The sequence below is a fragment of the Aythya ferina genome (genome assembly GCF_964211825.1).
Source record: "Aythya ferina genome assembly, chromosome: 11".
Taxonomy (NCBI): domain Eukaryota; kingdom Metazoa; phylum Chordata; class Aves; order Anseriformes; family Anatidae; genus Aythya; species Aythya ferina.
In genome coordinates, this window is record NC_140307.1 from 3,588,356 (window position 1) to 3,602,097 (window position 13,742).

Below are 13,742 nucleotides of genomic sequence, written 5' to 3' on the forward strand. Positions count from 1 at the left end.
ATAAATCACATAGGGTAGGAATGAGACTTCTCTGTGCTGATTTGTTTCTGAAGTGAGGCTCTAGAGATTTTTGTTTTTTATTTTTGGTACTTCCATAAAGCTGATTTAGCTCAGGTATGAGTTGCAGATGCATTTAGTGAGTTATTTTTAGTATTGGTTTCTGATCTTTGGCTCCTCTTCATGAATTGTCTCTGATACAGAATACGCGTATTTCTTTTGTTCTGTTTGTTGTTGTTCATCCATGCAAATGAGGAGTTTTGTGTTTTCTCCATGTGCCTGATTAGGCTGGAAAATTGTTTGCATATGTGGGAGGCAGGAAGATGCAAATAGGGACTGCTCTGAAAGCAGCCCTCTGCAAGTGCAAAAAGGACAAAAAGGCTAAAGAAAAGGTACCTAGAGAGGATCTGCAAACCTAAGAAGGGAAAGAAAAGAGAAAGGAAACAAAGAGGGGACTTCCATTCAAGCAGTTTGCTTTGCTTTGCCTTACCTCTTGAGCAGTGACCACCTGAGCTCTCTGTTGGCTCCCTTGGGACCATTACACATCACCTGTTTTAGGCACTTGGTAAGCTTGCAGTTGGAGATTGTTCGAAAGCAGATGAGGGCGAGAGCTCAGATTCTCAATGTTAGGTCACTTTGGCTGTGTTTCTAGGTGAGCCTGTGGGGTGGAAGTTTTCCACACATGGTTTCTAGTCCCTGCCACCCAGTGGAAAGCAGCCAATCCACAAATTCAAATAAAACTCACGGAGGGTTGGGGTCCAGAGGCTTTGTGTGAAGCAAGACTACCCAGAAATTTGTCAGGGGTCCCTTTGCTGCTGCTCTCCAGAAATCACACCTTTTGGAGTTCTGTACAGCTGCCTGCTCCAAAGAGGTGCTGAGTGGAACGGGCAAGGCCTTGCCAATTCTTTCACCTGCCTCGCGAGGCAGGACCGTGCCAGGCAGTTGCATGGCAAATGCAAGCTACAGTCTGGCATAGTGGCTTCCTTCTTTGACAACAGTGGCTTCTTTTCCACCAAGAAGAGATTTTTGAAGTGGAATCCTAAGTGCTCTGAATTTACTTTCCTCCACTTAGGGATTTTTCACAGCTTTTTCAATGCCAGGCCCAGACTTACTTGAGTTGAGGCTTAGACCCCCTAAGAGGTTTATACCAGCTGAAAACCTTGAATTTATCAGGGAGTTACCAATGCAATAATTTGCTGGAGGATTGCTGCTGCTTCCGAGAAGGTTTTGATTGCCAGCAGCAAGACCCAAAAGATCAGTGTTCACACTGGAATAATCTTCTCTGACTTCTCTCCTGATATTTAAATGATAACCTTGATAGTCCTGCAGCTGAAGATGTGTGGCTTTGCAGAGTGAGTGGCTGAATGGAATGGAACAAAATGAACTGAGAAACAAACGTGAGAGCTATTTCACAGAAATTAGGTGAAATCATCTCCATTTCATAGTTGGCAAACCAAAGGTGTGCTCATCTGTCCTTTCTGCTATAGTTGCTCCATTTTATCTTCTTGCTTTTCTCTAGCACCTAGAAACATATGCATCCCCTATTCTGAGGCAGATTGTCACGATTACACCCTTTTCTGTAGCTGTCCTGAAGACCATGTGAAAAGAAGCCTTGAAACTTGGTAATTTTCTACTTTGCTTCTAGCATGTAGCTCCCATTATTTATGAGCACCCCAGGATTTTGGTTTTTTGCTTGTCAAGGGGCTCCCGTCTGTCTTGTCAGACCCAGGGGGATATTTCCAAACCCTTTTTGAAAAGATTCAAATCAAATTTCATGGTTGTTTTCTTAGTTTAAAATATATACCAAGTGTTGACAGTTGATGCCTTGGGCACAAAAGCATGTACAGAGCGATACTGGAATGACTGCTAGACAACTGAGAACAGGGATGGGATGGATGTGTGCAAATGTGCACATTGACAAGACAGAAAATGGGATAAGAAGAAGACAGAGCCCTTTTCAGTTGGGCTTTGGGGGGCTTACAACTGATGAAGTTGGTCACTGTGATTACAAAAAGTTGGGGAAACTGTGCACCTGGATGTTAGTGCCTTTACCAGCCTGGAACACAAGGGAATTTCAAGCTTGAAATATGTAAAGAGCTGATAAACAGAATGTGGGGAGAAAAAAAAAATCAAAAGGGATTGACTGCTTTGGGAAACTAGCAGCATGTGTAGTGGGACATGAAAGTTATCTGTCTGATCATCCAGCATGTTTTATCCCATGCCACTTTTCCGTTGACTGTTGTCTTTACACTCTACGCTGTTTAAGGACCTGTTGTGTGTTCTACTCCCTTCCTCACTAAAAGAAATTGGCACTGATATTGGTGTCAATACCTTATCCATAGGCTATTGCAGGCTGAGCAGTAAGCAGATATCTCAGTGAATCTTGGCAGTTCGTATCTTTCTGCAAAATACATTTGTCTTAATGACTTCATTTGCTTTTCTTTCATTTTACAATTGAAAACATGAATACATTTCTTGTGACTGAAATAAAGCAAGTAGATTCAGTTTCAGATCTGAACTTAATTTCTCCTTTGTTCATGCCTCAGCTGCTTTGCACATCTGCCTTTGAGCCGTGAAACACGTTTCACCTTCCAGTTTAGAAGGGGACAAATAGTAATGCATTAGCTTCTCAGTTTGGAGGAAGCAAAGTTGAACTTCCATGCTTTAATTTTTGTGTTAGCAGTAGTTTACTACTGCTTTACTTTGCAGTTTGTAGCATGGGTCACTTTTACAGGTTCCAATAACTTAAGACCATGAAGGATCAGCTGGTCTAGGGGTTCCCTGCTTTTGGTGTACATACCACAATAGAGAGGCGTGCGAGCGCTCTGCACGTAGGTGGCCAGTGACTGCAGCTGCTGGTGTGTGTGCTCATGCCAATAGCAATAAATGAGCAAAGAAAGCTTGAGAAGGTCTTATCTAGCCTGACCTTCTGCACTTCTGGGTTTTATCCAGAGACTTCTGCAGTTGGCCAGTAATGCATGTTCCAAAACAATCTGACTTAATTTAAAATTTTTAAGTGATTAAGACTCTATCTGTTTGGTATTTTGTGTTCTTTTAAATTGCTATAGTAATGCTTGGTAGCAAGTTAAAATGAAACTGATTGAAATACTGACTCCAGGAATATCTTGCAACTTCCTTGGCTAACAAGAACCTACGGAGTCTAGTATGTGTTGCATCCCACAACACAGTCTCTTATCCTAAATTTTTTCCCAATTTTTGTCCTGAATTGTAGCTTGTTCCATTGTAGTGGAATGTTGCTTTTCTCACAAGCAGGATTTCCATTCCATACTTGCAGTGGAACCTCTAAGTTGCTTCTTCATCAAAGAACATTTTAATGAGAAGTCGTTGCAGCCTGAATTTGCACAAGCATATGTGATAAAAAGAATATAAATGTTTTACTATGATCTGCCAGCTGCAAGGTGCCCTAATAAATATTTTGACTTTTAGAAAAGAAGAGGCAAAAGAAGATGAAATCAACCAGTGACTGGAGGGAGAGAAGAAATGCTATTCGGCTTACCAACGAGTACACAGTAGAAACACTGGTGGTGGCAGATGCTGATATGGTCCAATACCATGGTGCAGAGGCTGCCCAAAGATTCATCCTCACAGTTATGAATATGGTGAGTATTTACTTCACTCTCAAAAGAAGCAGCAGGAGTAAGCAGTTCATAGCTAAGGGTAGATAAAAGCTGGCTGCCTTGACAGCTGAACTGGGTAACTGTTTTGGCCTTGAGGTATGAGGAAAGATTTTGTTTTTCTTGTGTAATGGACCTCTTCTCCCCCATCTATGTGATTCACTGTATTTGCCTAACACAGTCACAATTAAAAAGAAAAAAAAACACACAGCTATTTTGAAAGTAACGTTGCAATTTTTCAGTTGGGTAGCATTTTGGAGTTGTTCGGGAGTAGCGTTTTCTACCGTGTTTTCTGTACTGCTGTGCTTTACCTTGGAAGAGAGGTTTCAAGAGTGGATAAGTGGTCTCATCTGACATAGTGTTTCTTGTTTTCATTTTTGTTTGTTTTTATTTTTTATTTTTATTTATTTTTTTATTTGTTTTTTAAGAATACATTTCCCTGTGGGTTATTGTCATAGGAGGCAATTAAATTGTTACAGCACAAAGCCTGGCTTTGTCAGTTAGGAACACTTCTTATTTCTGATTTGCACATAATGAAAATGTCTGCTTCCCTTGCTGTAGAAAGCCCGTCAAACTCATCACTGCCAGCTGATAGGAATTTCAGATGATGCTGTTCTCTACCCCTAGACCTCCTGTGCTGTGTGGAGTGGTGCTGCTCATACCTGTGAATAGCCAGGGGAGCTTTGGAAGCATTCTATAAATTCTGCAGGGAGTCTGCCAGGAGTGGGGAGAGCCTTGTGAAGCTGTGAGCTCATCTGAAGTGTGCTTGTTAATTTGTTAGCTGTCTGGTAGTATTCAGCCTCAGTTGATAAGGGAGCACAATGGGTGCTCACTCAGTTGTTGGCAGAGGAAATAAAAAGACAATGGCTCAACTGGATGTGGACACTGAAAACTCTGCTTGGAGTCAGCAGGGGTCCTTCCAGAGGCACTTGCTCAAGGAGGTCTTGAAGGAAGCTTGTGTTTCTGTGTAACTTCCAGGAACGGTTCATTCTCCTGAGGACAGCTCTGTTTTTGCTCATGAGCAGCAAATTGGATTGGGAAAAAAAAACAGTAATTAACAGTAATTGACTGGTCATGCTTCCCAGTGAAGACCTGAGTGGCAGATGTTCAGTGCATAATCCAGCAATGGGACAACGGAGCTTTATAAGAGGTCTTGTATTCCTTTACCAAGTGCTGGTGTGAAGGAGCCCTCCTGTAGTGAAGTATTTTGCTGATTAAGTAGGTATTTTAACTAGTCTTTTCCTTTAACGAGGTGCTTCCCTCTGTCCCTTCTTCTACCTTTTATTTTGCCATCTAGCATGCTGTGACAATAGTCGCTTAATAGGGCATCATTGTGTCTCTCTCTTTATTTGGATTGGTTTGTCGGAAATGTCTTCTTTCAACAAATCCATCCTTGTGACCATCCCTTCAGGCTCTACTGGCTTTCTTGCATTTAAGGATGTTTGCTGGGGTCTCAAGTGCCTTATTTTTCTCAGAGCCATGGTCCCCCCACCTTTAAATTCACGTACCATCTTTGCAGTGCAGCAGAACGCAAGTTCAGCTCTGAACAACTCTGCTACTCAAGTCACTTTTTAATCCAACCTGATGCACATTTATGAATGTAACATGTGCCAGGGCTGAGTTTTGGCCATGTGTCAGATTCTTGGGACCTTGTGAGGGGCGATGGATACAGTTTGTTTGCACTGGCAAGCCAGGGCTTCTTCCGAAATCTGCTCTGAAATATTTTGTCAGTGTGATAGTAAAGCTCTACCACTATGCCTGTCTGATTCGCAGGGGCTGGGACAGACCATTATTTATGGCTGTGAGATCTGTTAAAGCTTGTGTATAGTCACGTCTTGATGGTCTTCTTGCCAAACAGTCTCTTCTTTCACCGTAGACATCAGTACATCTCTATCTTGTGTAGCTTTATCAGACTGTTAAATATCATTTGGGTTGAATACACTAAACAAAAGCTGGCCATGAATGCTGTTGTTTGTCCAGGCTGAGAAGTCCTGCAGAAAATCTCAGCAACATCAGCTTGCTAGGTGTGTTTGTATGTGAGGAGGTGATGATGGATTGGGTCCTGCAAACCCATGTTCTAAACAGATATTGGAGCTTAATTTCGAATGGGTTTGCCTGATGGTCTTTTAAGCTCGATTTTGATGCTGTAGTATGAGCTCAGCCCTTTAGTAGACACTAGAGAGTGCACATGGAAGAGGAGTCTTGGCTGAGGAGCACATTTACTTGACATCTCCTAAGGTGTAAAATCCAGCTGAAATGCTTCCCACTGTTAAGTCATTGCTCCTGGGGACTCACCCATGTGGTTTTTCTGCTGTCTGATAGGGTTTGAATTTATGTTTTAGCTTTTCTGCCTTCGGAGGAGCACTGAGAGTGTCCCTCACCTTAGTCTGGCCACCTACTTTCCCATGCTTGTAGAAGCATAGTACCTTTCAGGCTTCTGCCTCCCTGAGGAAAGTGGTTGTGAAAGGCCAGCAAACTCAGAGGATACTGGGGAATAATAATAGGCAAACACATTGCATTATTGCATAAATCTTTTAGTGATGAGGCTATAAAACGAGGTGAAATTCAAGAAAATCAAAAGGAATTTCAGCATTCCATTTGCCGTAACAAAAGCAGATCCTCACCCTAACAAAAGAGGATGAAGAATAATTCAGAAAATATATTTCAGGAAAAGAGATGTGGTCAAGGTATGCCTTAGCTGAACCCTTCACCCAGCCACATTCCTTTGGTAGTGCGTGCACCAAACACGATGAATCCTTGTGTGTTAGTTTCTCATCTTTAAATTTGTGGTACGTGGAGCAGAACAACCATAACTCCTTCAGAAAATAACTGCGACACCTTCTTCTGGTGCAGGATCAGTTGTGCTCTGTATACCCATGCCATGAAGCAGCCTCCTGGCTGCTTGGGGTCTTTGTTTCCTGCCTGCCTCACTGTGACTCCTGTCAGCCTTCTGTGGCTGTTTAGCTGGGGGACAGGATTTGCCCCATGATATTAGGCAGTGCTTATTCAGCTACGCTGCAGGATGGCGGGCTGCCTCTAAAAGAAACCAGAATGTTAATTTTGGCTTGGATACTTGCATTTAAGCAAATAGAACATTACTGGTCAGGGGTATATTAAGTTAACTCCTCTCTGTAAGCCATTACGTTTACTGTCAAACCACAAAACAAGCATTAAGAGGTCTTATTAATGCATTTTATATTTATAGACATTTTAAATAAAGTGATCTGCCTTCAAGTATTTAATATCTATTTATGTTACAAGAATTTCTGAAGGGGAAAAAAGTCAGCATTACAAAATACAGTTTTATTGCTCCCTTGGTAAATGAGAATCCTGGGAGGGGGAACTACTCTAGAATAACAGCTAAGAAATAAAGCAAAACCCTTTTGCAACCCAGAAATACCAGGTAGAGCTTCATGTAGGAAATGATGTGTTTTTAATAATATTCTGTGTTTCTGACCACCCCCCTGAACAGAAAGAAGATTCACATTAAGGTTCCCTGTTACTTCTGAATGTCACTGTAGAGATGCAAGCTCTTCCATTTAATAATCTAATACTTGAAGTTGTATGACACCTTTTTCCAAGATTACGGAATAATTTTCCTCTCAGGTACTCTGTAATGTATGAGTGGGAACAAGCATGGCTCCAAGGCTTTGAGTTAATTTTTTTTTTTAAATGTCACCACCTCTAAAATGAAATATTTTCTTGATTTCTCACAAGGAGTTTGATTCAGAACAATTGCACCCATGGGAGATTTGTGATGGCTTTGTGACTGTTAAAAAAAAAAAAAAAAAGCTGACGAAGTTGTCAAATGCCACCATGTACATCTGCAGCCTTAGCAAGGCAACAAATTTATGGGCATGCTGGATGCAAGGGCATGGATGTGGAGAGATGTCAGCAGAATTACATAAATGCAAAACCAGCTGCTTAAGTAGATGTGCTAATCTTTTTGTAAGTTAAACTCCCTTGGAATTGATCTTTTGTACAATGTGATGCAGTGTTAACATTTTACTTTGTCATCTCTGTACATCCTTTGGCATGAGGGCATCTCCAGTTTCCTGCCTTTGTTCCTGCTCTCCTTCAGTAACCACCAGCATTTAGAACTGCATTTAAACCCCAAAGCAAAGTGTCTTTATGGTAAAACATACTTATTTTGCTCACCCATTCTGTTGGTCTGCTTCTGGCAGCTGTAATTTCTTACTTCATTTCATCCATTTGGAGGCTATTTGGATGGATATTCTATTTCCTGTGAGGTCCTGTGTTGCTCCTGCAAGGTAGGCTTCATCTAAACTCAACTTCAGGCTTCTCTGCCTGAAACTAGGAGAGCAGCACATTGGTCTCTCCTTTCCTTTCCCCAGTGTTTCTTTCAATATGCTCACAGTAGCTGCTGTTTTGGGATCAGTTCAGGAGCAGGTTTTGAAGGATGGGACATACACTGCGTTCTGCAGTTTTATGCTTTTGTTTTTCCTTGTTTAATTTTCAGCAGTTACACAGAAAGGAGATTATCTGTCCTCAGAGGCAGATAAGCTGGCCTCTGGTGCACCTGGTCTTCACAACTCCAGCCTTCAGCTTCCTGGACAAAAGTCTGTGATTCAAGTCATTGGTCATATCAGTGTTCCTAATGATGAGGAATAACTAGCTTCAGCTAGTACCTGAACAACAAATTGTGAATGTTGGCTCCTTACAATTATGCAGAGCTTTCTTTGCAAGTGAAGTCCTGTTGAGACAGACGCTCTGCACATTTAGGGACAAAGATTTCTGAATTGCCAGGACCACAACACAGGAATTTAAAAGCTGCTTTCTATGTGTTTAAAAACTTTAAGTAAATAAAAGTGCATTTTTGGAGCTTTGGAATAAGTGAAATTTGTAGCTTGGTTTTGAGCTTGACTTTTTCTGAAAGAATACAGCAAGCACACAGGGACGCAGGGGTAAGTTTCTGTAGTGTGTGTTAGTTCTGCAGCTGTTCCTAAGCCATGTGATTAGTGTGAAAGCCCTATGCAATAGCAAGCAGTAACTTGAAGTTAGTGATCTTTTGGATGTCATTAAGAGGGAAAAATTTTATGTTGTTCTTTAGGAATAATACTGCTTTACTCTCTGAAGCCTTTTTTAACACTCTGCAGATCATTTTTCATTTTGGATTTCCCCTCTGAGAGCTTTCTCTGCGTTGAAGTAGCAGATAAAATCACTTTTATCATGCACGTATTGATGGATTTACATCTCTGTTCTCTTGGGTGCTGGCACATAAAGTCTCCAGAGCTGCTGCTGATAATCAGCTCCCTTGCCCTGATCTGGAATTTTCATGATGGGAATGTAAGGGAATAGGATATAAATATTTGATCACGGTCTACAGAGTTCTTTCCAGCAGTCCCAAGAGAAAGAGTTATGTCAACTGTATCTTATGAAGAACATTAATATGTTCTTTTTCATAATGTTTAAAGGGGAAATCTGAAAGCTTGGCTTCAGGTGGGTGTTAGAAATCCTATAGCACTTTTCAAAACAAGTAAAAGACAACCTCAGTAACCTGACTAATGCTTCTGCTGCCCAAACATCTTCCAGCAGCCAAAGCCATGGGGAGGCTGTAGCTTGAATGCTAAGCTGGGAGGATGGGGAGGGGGGTGAGAAGGAAGGGGGAAAAAAAAAGCCATTCACCCTCAGGGTTGCTGTGCTGAACTCCAGAACATCTGAAACACACACGTCTCCCTCCCACCATCCACCTGCAGAGGAAGCTCTTGAGAATTTAAAAAAAAATAAACAAACTGATGTACTTTAGTTCTTCTCTTATCCCAATTCCTCATGTCTGGGTTGTACTTTATGCATGCTGGGGCAGGCTTGGACAGCTTATGCCAAAACTGCATTTATTCTGTCCCTTCCATGTCAATGGTATGAGGAGAAAGAAGGGCAGGAGGAATGCAAACGGGAGGAGGAGAAAGATGGTTCAGGCTTCACACTTCTGTCATTTCTTGAGGGCATTCTGAGCAGTAAGGCTCTGTCAGGAAAATGTGTACAAGGGAAGGAGATGTCAGAGAAATTGACTTTATTTTTTTCATTTTGCTCCTGCAACTTCTCTTCCATTATTCTGTCTTGTTTTGTGAGGCTTATTATTATACCTCTTTCTGTTCCCAAAGCACTCTTTGTGCTTTTGATGACTCCTCGTAGGATGGAAGTTAAGATAACATAGTTCACGTTCAGCAGGGTTACCAGTGCCTATGACTGCGTTTCAGACACATTGACAATTTTTCACACCCCTTCCCTTCAGTCCAGTGATCGAGAACGTCCCTCGCTCTTCCAGCCAAGCTGCTTTCTGGAGCTGTGGTGACACCCTAAAACAGCAGCCTTTGCATTTTGTTCCATGGCAGAGCTTAGCAAAGCATTAGTAGGTTTCATGCAGCTGGCTCTTCTGTTCCCAGCTGCTTCACTTTATTAAAAAGTTCTAAAATACCCCAAATATTCTTTCTTTCCTCATGTTAGGAGGCCACAGCAACCTCAAGGGTCTGATGCAATTGCAGGCTTGAGGGAGGGTGGCCCACAGCATGGCGAGTGGGAGGGGAGGTGTCTGTGAGTCAGTCTGCCTAAAAATGCACGCTGTCCATGCAGCAGTAAATCTTGAGAACATCTGCACTGGGAAATCCCAATCCTCCTCCCGTGGTACCAATTATCTCAGCCATTTTACAGGGTACTGTTAGCTCATGCGCTGATGATAACCTGTTGGGCACAGCGAACAGCTTTTGACACACAGAGTGGATGACGTTTCCCTGTAGGCTAGGGGAGAAGGGCAGAAGGTGGTCACGGCCACAGTGGAGCCTGACTTTAAGCAGGAATAACTTACTGTTTTGAATTCTTTTTATTTTAAATAGACACCTGGGCTCCGTGATAATACTCACTTTGGGCACAACCTGCCTTGTACAATGTAGTTTAATTCTGGCCATGTGCTGCCAAAATGGCTCTGAACGGCCTGTGTGGAATTCAGTCTCTTGTTTCCTTGTCAGGTCATTTAAGGGCTGGTTGTCTTACTGAGGCTCTTTCTAGCCTTAAACACTGTTATTTGAGACAGTTTGGGTGTTCATTTAAAAGGCTGTGTACTGGGTGTTAGCATTGAGGCTTTGGCAGGAGCGGCTCCTGTGAGGAGACCGAGGGCTGCCCTGCGCCACACGCAGCCGGTTCCAGTCAGCTCCACAGCGGTGCCACCACAGGGCGCTAGCTGGTGGCACCTCTGTAAAGATGGGTTTTAAGAAAGCACAAAACTCCACTCAGGCAGTGAGAAGTGAGGAAAAAAGTGTGAGAAACAGCCTGGAGCAGGCTGGGATTCCCTGGAAGAAGTGGGGCTGGGATGAGGAGGCCGCGCTGGAGCCGGCCTTCCTGACAGGAATTGTCCTCCATCGAGAAGGACCCACGCTGGAGCAGGGAAATCGGTGAGGAAGGAGCCCTGAGGGGAATTGTTACAGGCTGTTATTGGTCTGATTTGTGGTTAATTGAGGTGGTCCTGTCAGTACAGGGATAATAGTATCCATCCTGTACTTACTTCATTAATGAGTGAGAGCTGTTTGGAAGATGGTGTTTGCTTGTGCAAACCAACGTGCAGGCAAACTTTTAGGTGAGTTTTCTTGCTAATTTACCTGTAGATTTTAATCATTTTGAATGACAGGGTTTTTTGCAGGTGGAGCTGTACAGATCCTTGCTGAATCTTTGTAGAACTTTCTGTATAAAATTTTATTGGGGGGTTTGCTAAGAAGAAATAGAGGAATCGGTGAAGGCAAATGAAGCTGGAGTGTCCTCTCCTGCTTGGTTCATGAAAGAAGATTGGAAATTGTAAACATATTTTGACATTGTTCTGCAGTTCTGCTGCAGGACCATCTTAAATCATAGTGCTGCTGTCTTCTTCACCTGAGCTTATGATCACACTTCAAATCCTGAGAAGCAGTGCAGAGTTGTGAGAAAAATACAACAGAAAATATTGGATTACCGTTTTCTGGCAACGGTCTGTCCCTCTCTGAGGAAAAATTCTTGAAACTTCAATAAGAAATGATTTACCCCAACATGTAGGTATTGTGAGCTATTGCACTTTCCTGCCTTTTGCCAGGAATACATCATCTACTTAAAGATTGGTCCTTCTAGTTAACTGATAGGCATGGCCCGAATATGCACTGCCACTTTTGGTTGCACCACATCTTCAAAATTCAGCTGTCTGTCCTAAAGCATCAGGAAAAACTCTTCTTGCTAATATAATACACTGGAATTTATTCCCCCGTGATTCTGAGCAGTCTGCCGTAATCAGTTTGTTAGCTCAGCGCTGTGGTGTTATGCAATTTACAGTATGTTTATCTGTACACACATTAAAGTGCTGGTTATGAGTGCATAGGAGCCAGTCTGACAGAACAGAAACAAATGTCTCCCTCTTAATCCAGTCAGAGCTCATGGACTGAAAGGTCTGGTTCAGCCTCAGAGGCATTTGGAGTAAGGGGCAGAAGCAGAACTAGCTGGGAGATGGCTGATAAGAGGGGGTCTGTCTCTTCTCTAGGTGGCATTGTGTTTGAACGCTTTAGTTGTACTGAAGTAGAACAGCCACTTGCACCGGTCAAACTTATTTAGTAGAGGGAAAGAGGTTATTGTTCTTACTAGACAGCAGAAATCACCACAAGCCTGGGGTTTCTTTGGGCTCCATTTAAGAAAGTAAACAAACAAAGGTTGAATAAACATGCAAAGTAAAGCCTTTTTTGCATACAGGGTGTCTTTTTGGCTTAGTATCCAATTGTTGCTACTGCCTACAAGGTCCAGCACTTCTCTGATTGCTGATGGATGCAGATACAAATAGAATCAAATTATCCTTTGGATGGAGGAAGCACAAGAGAAGAGAAAATGAAGAGGGTCTGACAGCTTTGAAAAGGAGAAGCTAAACTTTCCAGTAACTGGCTTGTGTTCTGCAGATTTTGTCACTGAAAACTGCCTTTTGAAGTCAGTGGTGTTTGGATCTGTTGTTGCAGTATCTAGACAGGCAGCTTTTCTGCTCAGATGGAAAGATCATCATACATGAGGCCTAATGATAAGAACTTACTTGCCGTTCTGCCATTTTTATGAGTAGAAGCTTTACAGGACGCTAGCAGTGGTCTAGGCAAATCAAAGGCATCCTTCACGGGATCATGGCAAATATTCATTAGCCTGTCCAGCGGTGCATGAGAGACTGACTTGATCAGTGTGACGCTCCCGTTGACCCTTTCAACTGAATGTCCAGGTCTCCGTTTACAGATAGGTGAACTGTCAGAGCCCTTGTCTGCAAGTTTTGAGCTTACACCCCCCTACCCAGCCCCCTCCCAGGCTCTGTAGCAAGGGGCCTTAGCTGCTCTACCAACATACCCCCGAGGTAAGTAAATAGTACCAGCACTTGTGTGCATTTGTATGCCAACCGCAGGGCAGATAAATGGCTCATTGTGCTCATACTGAAGGTCAGTGGGTCAAATACTGAGCAGTGTCTGTCTTGCAGTCTGTGCCTAAATTATAGGAAACATTTAAATGTATGATTAAATCCAACCCCAAACACTAGCGTGCTTAAGAAAGCTCTTACACTGAGCACATTCCTGAGTATTTGCACAAATAGGAAAAATACCAAGTGTTGAAAACAATATCCGAAATATGTTCATGTCTTGAGTTTCTTGTAGGAAGTTAGCTGAGCCTGTGTGATATTTCTAGCCAAGTGAGACATGGATAAGGAATATAGCTTACTCAGGACCAAGTCCTGCAGCCACTAGTCAAGCGTCTCTCTTCAGTGGTCTTGTTTTTTTCTGTTGTTGTTTTGACTGAACAGAGAATGCAGTATTGATCCAGAAGTTATTATGGGGGCATTTTAAACCCTTTTAAAATGACCCCCTGCCTCACCTTTTTCTTTATACATTCTAGTTAAACGATTTGTACGCAGAGAAATGGTGGAGTAAAATTCTGGCATCAATTAAGATCTTATATTCTAATCTATAAGAATGACGTGAAGTATCTGAGCTGGAATGCAAAATCTGGAGAAACTAGTAAGGTAGTTTCCGGTGCTATTTTTGTATTTCCTGAGGCTTGTGTCATTATGTGCTGCCTTATTACTATTCTCTTATATAAGATATGAAAATAACAGAGGGA

At 42.4% G+C, this 13,742-nt stretch overlaps 1 protein-coding gene across 2 annotated transcripts in view; it reads left to right on the top strand.

The window, feature by feature from the left end:
* ADAMTS17 (ADAM metallopeptidase with thrombospondin type 1 motif 17) overlaps nt 1-13,742 on the top strand; it is a 172,502-nt gene that overhangs the window by 19,780 nt on the left and 138,980 nt on the right. For both annotated transcript variants that reach the window (XM_084531890.1, XM_084531891.1), the window contains exon 4: nt 3,445-3,617. In XM_084531890.1, coding sequence (XP_084388016.1) covers nt 3,445-3,617 — 173 coding nt within the window. The remainder of the gene's footprint in view (nt 1-3,444; nt 3,618-13,742) is intronic.